Source organism: Notothenia rossii (genome assembly GCF_949606895.1).
Source record: "Notothenia rossii genome assembly, chromosome: 7".
Classification (NCBI taxonomy): domain Eukaryota; kingdom Metazoa; phylum Chordata; class Actinopteri; order Perciformes; family Nototheniidae; genus Notothenia; species Notothenia rossii.
Genome location: NC_136905.1, coordinates 29055199 through 29068720, shown reverse-complemented (window position 1 = coordinate 29068720; position 13522 = coordinate 29055199). Strand labels below are relative to the sequence as shown.

General features: G+C 38.6%; 1 protein-coding gene across 1 annotated transcript in view; it reads right to left on the bottom strand.

The window, feature by feature from the left end:
• Positions 1 to 1980: 1980 nt before the first annotated feature.
• The window catches only part of znf236 (zinc finger protein 236), a 55210-nt gene continuing 43668 nt past the window's right edge, over positions 1981 to 13522 (bottom strand). Inside the window, exons 25-31 of the mRNA XM_079692759.1 lie at positions 13268 to 13459; positions 12335 to 12493; positions 9466 to 9623; positions 9243 to 9362; positions 8284 to 8478; positions 5460 to 5589; positions 1981 to 2261 (exon numbers count right to left, since the gene is read on the bottom strand). Of these exons, the coding sequence (XP_079548885.1) occupies positions 1996 to 2261; positions 5460 to 5589; positions 8284 to 8478; positions 9243 to 9362; positions 9466 to 9623; positions 12335 to 12493; positions 13268 to 13459 (1220 nt within the window). The 3' untranslated portion in view covers positions 1981 to 1995. The remainder of the gene's footprint in view (positions 2262 to 5459; positions 5590 to 8283; positions 8479 to 9242; positions 9363 to 9465; positions 9624 to 12334; positions 12494 to 13267; positions 13460 to 13522) is intronic.

Here is a 13522-nt window from a genome sequence, read left to right as displayed (position 1 = left end):
GCACATGAGTGTGTGGGAAATAGCTGTAAGCGGAACAGCCACGCAACATACTGTAGACAAATACAACTAATGTGAAGGATTACTTTAAATGTTTTTTACTAAATCCCACATTAGAAACGGGCCTGGAATCATGAGCAGTCTACAGGGAATTCTTAGATCCTGGTTTCTCAGGAATTCCTGTCAAAACATAATTGAGTTTCTCAGGAAAAATTCCTCCACGATCCCTTGAGTTTTAGCATGTGTGTGCTTGTGTAAATTCTTGCAGAGAAGAATATTGCATGATCTGAAAGATGACTATGATTGTAGATAAAGTCCAACCTTAAAGGGGCCTTATTACGCAAATGTTGAGGTTCATATTTGTATTGCAGTGACATGTCTCCATGCTTTAATGTTCAAAGACTTCTGTATTTTTCTCATACTCTCTTTTCACCCTCTGTCTGAAACCAGAGCCCAGTCTGCTCTGATAGCTGACTGGCTTTTTTATGATCGGTCAACCGCTTAGAGATGTCCCGCCCCTTACTGTATCAAATACAATGTGTTGGAGCACTAGCCAATAGAAGTTTGATGTCACTATGTTACGGAAGTGAACAAAGGATTACAAATTGATGTGTTTCAGGCAGTGGAGGGAACTTTGGGATTTCAACCATTTGCAGACCATTTACATGCACCAGAACCTTTAGAACACCCTCCAGGAAAGCCTATCAAAGCATAATAGGAACTCTTTAAAGTGCTACATCTTAGTAATATAACAGGAATCCTCTGCAGTGTTTTTGTCGACTTTTGTACAATTCAGCCGTGCGTAAGAATATTTTTTTGTTTGAGGTAAAGAAAAGCGTTCAAACTATAAAAATATACTATGCAGACGGTTTAGTCGCTGCAGTTTCATTAATGACCAACTTTTCCTTCCTTTCTACATTTAATCATGCTAATCTGAGGTACTTGGCTGTAAAACCTGTAAGAAAAGTGAAGAATTTTCCATCTAGCGTGTTATCATGCAAAGATTTTCTAATTAGTTCTTGATTGTGGTGTTTTTTTCCAGGACTGTGAAAAGTGTCTAAAACTCTCTAAATCTGGGCATTATTCCCATCAAGTTTACAGAAGCTGATGTTCCAGACATGCCTTTTCGAATTTAAGTACTCCAATCCAGTGGGGGAGAGTGTCGAAGTGTTGAATAAATACAACAGATCTTCTCCCCCTCAGGTTATTGTCAGTAAGTGCCTGGCAGCCTCGAGGCTTAGTGTTAGAATGGAATAAATATCAATATGTGTGAGTGTGTTGGACGCACCATTAGAGAGCCGCAACTTAAACCTGAATCATAGCACTCAGAAATGATTTTGCATTCATAATTAGCCTCTGCGGACATAAAAAACGAACACGTTCCGGGCGATCAAAGTCGATGTCATCATCTTTTTCAACAATATCATCGAGATGGAGAGCGTGTGTGTGCATGCACATTAGTGGCGAGTGGGTGGGGGACTCAGCAGATAATGAAAAGGATCATCAAGTGAAAAGCAGCAAGAGACTTAAGACAGAGAGATAGTTAACGTTCAACACCGCCTCTCAGCAGTGCTCAGGGACACTCTTTAATGTGCATCTACTGTGTAATGAGGGATGTGTGATGGCCCCTCGAGACCTCAACAAACTCCTGCACAAACACAACAAGGTGGACTTCATTATAAAAGGCTTATCCATCCTGAGACTTTTGGAATCAAGTGGACTCAGTTGACTGAGAGACAAGTACCGAAGAGTATTAGAGCAACGTAATTGTCTTTTTTTATAATCTGACCAAAAGCCATGTTCATTTTTGTGGGAGACATTTTTGAGAAAAAGGAAGAATTCTAAGATTTATTCTGCAAATCTGTATAGGACTAAAGTCAGAGTTCTGACTTTTTTTCTCCGAATCCTGACTTGATGTCCCTAATTTAGACTTTTTTTCTCAGAACAACAAAAAGAACAAAAAACGTTTGGTCATATCTAAAAAGCAAACAAATGGGCCTACTCCCATTCCGTAATCAAGAGAGGGATGACTACTGATTTTAGTTTTTGGAGTATTTCGTTTGAGTGACGATGCCAGTCAAGTTGCTCACCGAAGCCGTGGGATCTCTTCATGTGGTGTTTCATGTTGCTCTTCTGGGTGAATCTGATGCTGCACACCTCACACTTGAAGGGCTTCTTTCCAGTGTGTTTGACCATGTGGACCTGCAGAGCACTCTTCTGGTTGAAGGCCTTGTCGCACTGACTGCACTTGAAGGGCCGCTCGCCTGCAACAAAAAGAAAAAAAGGATATGTCACCAAAACCACTACTACTTGCTCTAACAATATGATTTAAATAAACCAGGAAGAATGAATGGATGAAAGGGGTATGAAATGTTGCTTCTTGAGATAAAATACAAAAAAGTATCTTAACAGTTTTTAAATGGAGAAGTTATAATGGTCCATTTATTTACATTGAAACCTGATAATAAGTATGACTGGGTGCTTAGGATTTCACAGAGATATGAGGTATTACAGGAATGCTTATTTTTCGTCTCTAGTACAACTCAGGGAAAGCTATAAAAAAAAACTTATGTGTTCATGTTTTCACATTTTGTTCATTTTACTCTGTTTTCCATAACTCTTTAATTTGAACACAGTTATTTGTTTCACTAGTCGATCACTGCTTTATGGGTAGTTGGTCCCCGAGTGCAGAAGAATTGCAATTCTTCTTTCCAAACCAGTAAAACATATTTTCATTAGCATGTTAATGTAGTCATTCACTGTGGTATTTCTGACACTGTATACAGTTCCTACAGCAAGTTACATACACCCCTGATACAACACATGTACACAGCAGAATTAAACATATTGTAGATTTGACCAACATGTTTCCATGGTACTCAAATGTTTCTCTCCATTCACTTCCCCAAATTTCACAGATGCATGAAACCAGCTTTTATAACAGCAATAACACAGCAAGCTAGAAAGAGATGGGGCCCCATGGTTAATATTGAATTAATAAAAATAAAAGGAGTATTTGAATAACTTATATAAGATGTCCAATAAATAAACAAATACATTGTGAAATAATCAGTCCGTAAAGCTTGTATTAATAACATTTTATTTAAATGATTTAAAAATTAATGAATTAAATTATAGAAATGTAATATGTAAGATTGTTCCAAGCAAGTGGAGCTGCGCACATAAAAGCTGTCTTACAGTCCTTGCTCTTGGCACATCTAACAATACTACATCATGCCATCTCAGACAATAGCTGCTTGCAACTCTCTTTGTTATCAGAGAGCAGATATAATACGGGAGTTTAACCAAACAAAGCTTTATAAATAAACGTGTACCAATGACTTAGCCTCTTTACAGTAAGTGATGGCAAACCTGCCTTGGTATACAGGGTACAGTGATGTGTAAGTGCTTTACAATTAGTGACAAATCTCAGTGCACTGTGATAGGCGGCATTTAGCTTGTTCAGGCAATAGGCAGGTGCATTCATATAGATCAGATCACCATAGTCCAGCACAGGTAAAAAGGTCACAGTGACTAGCCTTTTCCTGGCCTCCAGCGAGAAACAGGACTTGTTTCTGAAAAAGAAACCTAGTGTAACCCTCAGCTTTTTAAGCAGGTTATTGACATGACGTTTAAAAGTAAGACAATCATCAAGCCAGATACCTAGGTATTTATAACAGGCAACCAAATCAAGTACTTGTCCTTGCATAGTAACAATATCTAAAACAGGCTCTGGTGTCTTTTTAGCTTTTGAAAATAGCATTACCTTGGTTTTATCAACATTTAAAAGAAGCTTAAGCTCAGCGAGCTGAGTCTGAATAATGTCAATATCTTACCCTAAGCCTAACCCTTTTATTTTAAATGGTATAATGTCTGAGTTTTTTTGCCGTCCGCGAGGAAAAGAAATGGGGCTCAAAGCCTCAGAATACTGAAATCTGTATTTTTTATCATCTTTTTTTCCTTCTAATTTGTTATTATTTGGTGCAGGCACGAAACACACTACCAATAGAAATACATTGCTTCTAAAATCATTCTGTGTCAGAATACTGAAATCTGTATTTTTATATCTGTTTTTACTTCTATTTGTTATTATTTACATTGCTTTTAAAAATCATTCTGTGTGACACGAAAAAAATGGCGAAATCGTGTTGGTGAAAACAAATCAATAGATTAATTTTGTGAGTATAACACGAAATGCCGTGAGACTGTGTTGTCTGTATGTTGTCCTATTCAGCCACATGTTAACAACTATCCTTTTTCAGACACGTAAACTCTTCAAAAATCACCAGTGGGGTCACTGCTGATGCATTTAATGTCGTAGAACAAAACGTGATCTGTCTCTTCAATGTGTGTCAACCACAGACCTTATTTCGAGCTATTTTCCAAATTCCTATGGAGAAATTGCATTGCTTTTTGGCGAAGGGACCGGAAGTGGTAAAATGCTAACTTACTTCCGGGTTTTAGGAAGCGTCAATGTGGCACTCTATACCATGCCACCAGTCTTTCTTGCGCAAGCTAGCTTTACTTTTCACAAATTGTAGCAATTTAGTCCTTGTTAGCTAAAGCAACACAAATGTAAAGTAATTCCTAATCAGGCTAGCTGTTTCTGTAAATAAATACAGCATATAACTAACTTAACCATTGTTTAACTTACCAAGGTTGCTGGTAGGTGCTACTCACCCAGCTGACTAACTTGCTAGTACCGGTACGTGTGGTCAGTTCACCCATTTAAGAGCTAGTGTTAGCATTGTTAGCTAGCTTCTAGTAACAAGAGAAAAAAGAGTTGCATTTCACAGAGTTGTGTCACCTCTTAGAAATTACATGAAATGCTGTCAAATGTAATATTTAGTTGAACAGCTAGCTGTTGCTGCTGCTAACACTAGCTCAGATATAACCATGTTTACAATGAAACCTAGCTAGTTAGCCAGCTAAAAAGGTTGCATGTTCTAATCTAAGTTATGAGTCTGTGGGCTAATTGCTAAAAAAAAGAAGCTAACTACATAATTTTGGATACATGTTGATTTTATTTGCCTCACTGTGATTGACAGATAAAATAGGTGGCCAAATATTTGGAATGCACCTATGGCCTGCTTGTAAAGTTGCTACATTACTATAAATTACGTTACGTTTAATTTGTATATTTTAAAATGTCATCATGCAACTATTTACATACACCATATTGTATAAAAAACAAAAAAATCTATCTTAACTGACTCTAATTACCTTTATCATTATCTATTTTTAAAGTGCAAACTATCTCATCAATAAGCATTTAAATCAATTTGATTACAAATCTTTCTCTGAAGGCTGATTTAATGACTATGGAACTGAAGAGACATCACTATCCATATTAAACTCAACATTAAAACAGAAGGGGACAGTAAGATAATCATAGAATCAAATACAATTTAGATTTTGGTAATGACTATGCACTGTGCAAATGTGTTCCCTTAGCCTCTTACCTGTGTGTGTTCGGTTGTGTCTCTCCAGCTGGCTGCGCTTGGCGAAGGCCTTCACGCAGGAAGAGCAGTTAAAGACTCTGGGTTTCTGGGAGCTGGGTGAGGGGCCCGGCTGGTGCACTCGTTCATGTTCCTGTAGACAGATCCAAAAATTAATTTCACAGTTTACAGTCTGGCACACAAAGTCCTTCTACTGCATAGGATAGAACAGAGATGTTTTCCTGGCAGAAAATCACAGGTTCTTCTAACCACACAGACAGATTGTGGAGGGTCTGGACGCAATCATTCCTAAAGAGACATTGAATTGACTACCTTTATTTTTTTTCTGTCTTGTTTCCTAATTGTTTCAGGCTTCAGATTGTAATTGTTGGGATACCTAGCCAATCTTTGTGGATCAAGAGGTCAGAACAGGTAAAACTGCTATACACTTTGGTACTGTGTTGTAAAACTAAAATGGTTATTTGATTAGTTGTTCAGCAGAAATTAACTATATTGACACTTGAATTTAATTGAACAAGCGAAACAGCAAATATTTGCCAGACCCACCATCTAAAAAATACAAGCAATGATGCTTATTTCAGCCATGTATGATAGGTAACTTAATATATTTGATGTTTTGGACAATTGGACATTACAATGTGTTGTCATTTTCTGAAATGTTATGCACAAAAAAACGGATTCATATAATCGGCAGATCAGTAGTTTTTGAGACTGATACATACTACATAACAAAACTGGCATTGGCACTGCCTTCTAAGAGTTACATTAAGAAAATACCAGGTCTAAACCTATTAATGGTAATTTTTTCTCAAGGACTATAAAAATCTGAGAATCCGGCAGTAGTTGTTTAGACCCTCGGAACGGTCTTTCAGTGAATAAACTGATCCTATTCAATCGGAGAATTATTCAGAAAAAATAATACCTTGGTTCACACTGAATTATGAAATTCATGAAGGACTGAAAGAGAAGAGACATTCCTAGAATATTTATGTTAAGACTGAACCGCAGCATTGATCTGTATTCAGGACATATACTTTGCAACACAAAGCATCCGTAAATTGGAAATATGGCAAGTTTATGAGGAGATAAGAAACTCTAGCAGAAGAGGGGCTCATTACAGAGGGGTGTTTGTTAAAAGTGCCCCAGGTTAGTTCAGGAAAAACATTAGGACAAAAAGAAAAAAGAGAAGTTTCTATTGCAAAGTAAGGCTAATCCTCATTCCTCATGCTCACAGAAAATTGGTATTTCAGGGTCATAGACTGAATAAAACAAGCTTTGCCTTTGATTTGTGGATTATGGCTTTGAACCTGTCTATCACCTGCAGCATACCCTGCTTTATCGTCTATTTCACTCTAAATAGGAAAATAATTTACAAAAAAAAAATTCTGTATAGAAGATGACTTCATATCATAATGTGATTGGGAAAACCTTTTTCAAAGTAATACATAGAGTGGGAAGTAGGGTGATTTTCTTCATTGGCTTCTATCAAATCGGATTTCTTTGCAACCAGCGTCGCCGCCCCATGCTGGCAATTAGATGAGTTGTGGGAGAGGTTGCTTTTTGGTCAAGTAGTAATTTTAAAGCAATACTTCAACAATTGATGCACTTTATATTGCTTTCCTGGACAAAAATAATTGAGAGGAGGAAAACAACCTGTCTGTATATTAAACATGAAGCTAAAGCAGCCGCTGTATAGCTTAGCATAAACCACAGAGCAATCCAGGATAGCCCACTGCTTCCAGTTTTATGCTATAATACTCTTCTCATCTCATCAAGAAAAAGTTTCAAAATGTTAAACTATTCCTTTAAAACGTAAAATGGAATATACAAAAGTTTCATACCTAAAAGAAACTGTACATGTCATCGACAAATAAGAAAGATAGTATTTTTAAGTTACTAATTAATTCTGAAAGTCTCCTTACTTTACATGATGTTATTTCTCAAAGTAGCTGATGGCCCAACCCTCCATTTATCTGGCTGTGAAGGCTGTATGGGGGAAATAATACATTTTCCAGTCTACTGATTCTCCCAACCGATCTAGTTATGGGCCTGCAGTCAATTATAAAACTGTTCTCAAAATGACAAAGCCAGAGTTTTGGGTTGTCTGGCTATAATTAAATGGCTAATTGTTATACACGGACCAACAAAATGTAAAATAACAGCACTACCAATTTGGCTTTCTCACCACTGGACTTTTATAAAAAGCCGAATTCAGCATCTGAGTTCTTATTGAGACTAATGAGCAGCCTGGGGATCTGGAGAGGATAGAGCTTGGTCAATCTCACTCTGACACCCACATAATGTCTGTGTCATTACTTTCAGAAAAGACAATTACTGTTCAGCATGCAGAGGCACATTTACAGAAGTGAAAGCCTTAGGCTCAATGGCCTTTAGTTAGAAATATGACATATGGCAGGAAAAAGGCTTGTGAAAGAAGTCCCATCCTCTTTCTCCCTTTTTCCTCCTGATCTGAGAGCGCCGTCATTTATGTGCATGAGTGTCTCAAACACAGATGCAAGAGGATCGTCAGAAAAGAGAAGCACACATGCTCCTCTTCCTAACTCCGCTGCTAAGCACCTCTCAGTTTAAGTGTTTTGCTTTGACATTGAGAGTGGAAGACTATCTGAAATGCTACTCAACAAATAACTCTTTTTTTCCCCCTTCATATTGTGAGATAGCACTCATTTTCCAGCCTGAAACGGAAGCGCTGACTAACATTCAAAGGTGATTTCCCCAACAATGAAATCTGGAGTTGTATTTATTCATACAAAAATCTGAAATATTGAATAAGTAGCGACTATCATTTAGACATACAAATTGTTTTTACCTTCAGGTGCGTAGCTCGCTTGAAGGCCTTGTTACAGAGAGTGCAGACGTGACAGCGGTCCTTGCCGTGAGCTTGTCTGCAGTGCCGTCGCAGTGTGTTGGCATTCTGGAAAGCCTCATTGCAGTAGTAACACTGGTTCCGAGTATCAGCCTCCATCTGGCCATCCTTTCCACCCTTATGGCCATCGTCAGTAATCTGGATCAACGCACAAAGATTAGTGAATAACATATTTACAATTACTCTGAAAACTCACTACTACACAAGCATTGTGAAAGTATCTATTAGCATTTTACTTTTTTTAAGAGAGTACCTCTCTTCTCAGACACCAGGCTCCTTTGACAAAAACTGATGTTATCATGCAGAACATAGGAGCTGCTGGTCTACTGCTGCCTTAGTCTGTTTGTGGTATCGTGTGACTTTGGTGTTTCAAAGGGTACAGACTCAAAGTCACCAAAGTCACACAGTAACACAAACAAATAAACAATTGATGTAGCAGTAGACCAGATACTTCTGGCTGTTTTCTTTAGCAGGAGGGGGCTTTGAAAAGAGCATAGATGGATTGAACTGCTTCAGTTCCCTCTCTGAAAGGTTAAGAGGCCAACCTATTTCAAATATAGTGTACACTAAAATAATAATAATTATTTTGTTAGGTGGCCGATCCACTGACTGCAGATAAGTATCTCATACCAACTATCCCTTTTACAATCTTAAACTAATGGTGCATACTTCACTTGGAAAGTTTGTGGGATTGATTCATGGGTTTTTTATATCTTCGAAGCAGCCCCTGATTAAGTAGGTAATAACAATCAACTGGTAGAAACTTGCATAAGATAGTGATCCATCATAGTAGATTATCGTGTTGCCCTTTTAAGCATTTGCTCAATTCATCTACCTACTTCCAACTTAGTTTGACCGTTTCTCCCTGGGTAGCAAACTACACAAAAGACAAACACACTCACATTGTATCCATTGTCAGACGCTCCGTTTGTGGATTGGGAATGGTGGCTGACCAGTATAACCTGCTGGCCTGAGCTGGTTGGCTGTCCTGGGTCATTCAGCACTGCAGGAAAGGTCTGACCCTAAAGCTCAAAAGGTATTCTAGTAAGGCAGCTGACAAACTACATGATGAAAGTTTGGTGATGACACATTAGTGTTGTGCATTGTTCATGTGTCCACATTTACCTGCGTATTAAGGTTTAGAGTGACACCTTCCAGCATACCCTGAGCATCTGCCAGGGTCAGGGTAACGCTGTCATCACCTGCCACGCCTCCTGGTGACATCACTAGGCTCTGGGACACAGCACTATGCGATAGGGTGGTGCTACATGGCAGGCTAGAGACTGATGAGTGAGAGATAGACAGCATAATTAGAGTTCAAAGACAGAACAGTGGGTGTGTTTTTGAATGTGAAGCAGCAGCACATCAGTTTAATTATTCCAATAATTGTTGGTAGTACATTGTATTTGTTGAAGCCAGCTGGGTACCAACACCCTTAGCTAACTGACTGAAAATAATTTCTCACAATTTTGAGCCAGGGAGGAAGTTGTGCCAGGGAGGCAGTTACCGGTGAATACATCTAGTTGATATTGGATTTTATAGGAAGGCCACTATGTGCCCCATATACAGTTTATCAATCAGAGCAAAGGCTGAACTCCATTAACATACAGAGTGACTGGAATGCTCGAGTCTAATCAACAAAAGCAGAGATGCTCTCTGTGTCTCTGCGGAGCGGTGAGAAAATGTTCCACTTGAGTTGAGAGGGGAGGGTAATGAAGAGGTATGAGGGACCAGACATTTTATTAAGCTTTCAGGTAAGAACAGCAAACCAGTAAACAGAACAATCAGGAGGCCATCTCTGAGAAAACAAATCATATTCGCTCACTTCACACAATCGCTTTACTTTCACACATTAGTTTGCAACATTTTTAAGTGACTATTATTCACATATAGTTTTCAAACTCTGAATGCCTAGACATTATACCTATATTTTTACTTCATCATACCAGTTTTATAGCACTAAAATTATGCATGCAACACAGATTATGGTCCAAATAAAAAATCAGGGTATGTTGTTTATAGGCTTCTATGCCCACAGCAAGTCATTCATTATCTTCCATCTGTCGTTCCATTCTTTCCTAGAAAATGTGGCTTAATCCTCTGTCATTTTATATTTGTGTTATGTATGTAGCCACAACATATACTACAGTGTTCAAATACAAAAACAGTCTCCATGAAACAATACATTATTAACTAGAGAGGTTAGCCAACTTAATTGTTAGTGTTAATTAGTTAGCTTGCCAACACTGGTGCTGGCCAAAAGTAGGGCGTTTGGCTGACAAAATCGACGCTTGCCAGCTAGAAATAAGAGGACTTTTTGTCTCGCTACTGTGATAACTAATATACCCAGAAATGGTATGAAAATGAATACGAATTTCGAGTGGTAAATGTAACACGATTGTATACAGCTGTTGCGTACAGGTTAGAAAGCTTTACAAGCAAAACAACAGCCGCTAATACAGAATCACTGAATTAACTTTTAATCTGACATTTTGTGTCAATTTTCCATTTCAGTAGTTGTGACATTTCTGTGAAATTTGCGGTCCAGGACGAGCCTTACTGAACCTTGAATAACCTGAAGTTATTTCAGCTTCTGACATACACTTTGATCACTCCACCATGGGAGGTCACGCCATGCCATTTCATCAAAAGGGCATTAATCTGGAGACTGTTTGAGCTTCTCCATCAATGTTTTAGTATTATTCTGGGATCTATCACTAGTGCTGGAGGCAAGAGAAGCTCTTTTTGAACCTGAGGACTTAGACTATTCATGCTCCTATTCAGTGGTCATATGTCCTTTGTAGTGGAAGCAGCGACAGATTCTGTGATCTCTACTCTTCACCTGTAATATCCGACAGACAGAAAAGGCTTGTGCTGAATTAGATTTATAAGGTTAGCAGTACTTGGGCTATTGCAATCCATTGTTTTTTTTTCAATCCAGCAAGATTGGACTGGAGACTGGGGGCGATTGCAATAGGGGTAAATACACAACGATGTCTTCTCACTGGGGTACAATTGAACCATTTCTGCTCAAGTGGCTTATCTTGGTGATATCTGCACAACATCTAGCAGGGAATCTCCTATTTTGTTGCCATGTTTCTGACTTAAAAGGGTGTCCCTGAGTCAAGTGGTGTTATGAGAGAGTAGAGCAGGTCACTAACGATCGCTTGAAACAGGTCAAAGATGGAGTTGTGGGCATTTATAAAACTCAAAGTGGACTAAAAGAGATTGGTTTCTTTGTAGTCATGGAAGGCATATCAAACACATTTTTGCCTTGAGGAGATGAAGTATACTATTTGAAGGGAAGGGATGCCATCAGATGGTAATCAAATTAAATAACTTAATTCATTAATATACCCCTGGGACGAAGCAAAATTCTTCAGGTAGTGGCAGGCATATTTCACTCCTGATTCATCATAAGGGAGATGGTGTTGCACATTGTTTTAAAAATTCAAGCACAGAAACTAACCCAAAAAATTGGCCAACCCTATATCAGCTTCTATCATCCCATCAAAGTGTTTATTATTATTATATTAATGCATTTGCAGGGTACAAAACTCCTTAACAGCAATCAATGTACATCGTCACTATCTTTATTTAATCATTTGTTCATTTTAACTTTGACAATACACTCACGGAAGTAGCTATTGTTTGTTTCCTTGTGTGTATGTAATTGCAATGGCAAAATAATACAAGCAACAGCATAGAAGGAATGGTGCATCGGTGCATGGTTGACAGTGGATTCCAAGATAGGGACAAAAGGGAAGAAAAAAAGAAAAAAGCAAGTCTTTTACAATTTTACTGAAGGTTTTGATCAAAAAAAGCCTTATCAATTTGTGTGTTATTGGAAGCCTACCAGTCCTGTTAGCGCCAGCAACTTATGTTACCATTGAAACCTACTATCAGAAAATGAATTCCTTTGATACACTGACTAATTAACGAAGTTGAGATGTAGTTACACCTAATTACACGACAAACATGTAGAGGTCCTAACCTGCCATTCCAGAGTTGGCGGGGATCTGAGGTAGGAGGTGTTCATTGATGATAGTCAGGGTTGCGCTGTTGGGCTGGCTGCTGAGTGGTGATGAGAGCCTGATGCTGCCGTTCATCTCCACTCCATTAGAGTGGCTGTGCTGGGGGAGCAGATCCTGGCCTGCATAAATACGTAGAAGAAAATGTTTTAGTATTTTTTTCTTATATCAGGTTAGGATAGGATGTGGATGTTTTACAGTACATTTGTGGAAGAAGATTATTGTGGTTAAGTATAGTTTTTATAGATGATAAAAAAAACAGACATTCCTAATACAGAGGTAAAAGCACATGAAACATTTTGCGTTTTTTCAGCACATAAAAGGCAGTGGAAAAGAAGATCACAATGCATGGGTTATGCAGTGTGATCTTCTTTTCCACTGCCTCTATGTGCTGAAAAAACAGGGAGAAAACATTATGCTATATATAACAATACTTTGCTATCTCCTTAATCTTTGAACCCAATCCAGTAAATATATCAGAATGCTGAATGAAACACAGTCCAAGTAATAACTGAGAAGACATACTCGGACTCTGGAGAGGTTCAGAAAAAAACGTACAGCCACAACTAATCTCAACGCTGTGGATACAATGTACTGTAAATCCTCGGCTGATTTGTACTAGAGATGATGTACGGGAAGAAATTGGTTTGTGAGGAGCCTCTATTGCTCATAACCCCTAACAACATTGTTGCTTTTAATATGATCTGGGAAGCTGCTTCAAAATGAATCTATCGCCTGTGAGTTATTATTGCGCCTGCTTTATGTCTCTCCTGCGTGCAAGAGTATGGCCTGAGTGAGGAAATCAATAAATGCATTACACCTCAAAGGGATTTCTATCTCATCTGTTGGTTGTTTCTGCACTAGCTTACTGAACACAGAATGTTTTTTTACTATACCTGATATGGTGAGCGTGATCTCCTGAGGGTTTCCTGCTGCATTGCTGGAGCTGGAAGCTGAAGCGTGGGCATGAACCTGTGCCAGGGCTTGAGACAGGCTGGAGTTGTTGATGGTCAGCGTGATCTCCTGACCGCCGGGGCCTCCGGATACCAGCCCCGAGCTGCTTATGACATGGCTAAGGTCCTGAGAACCTGTAGAAACCATAACAAGGTCAGTTATACAGGTCCTAACAGAGAGCTTCTTGTTCTGTTTCG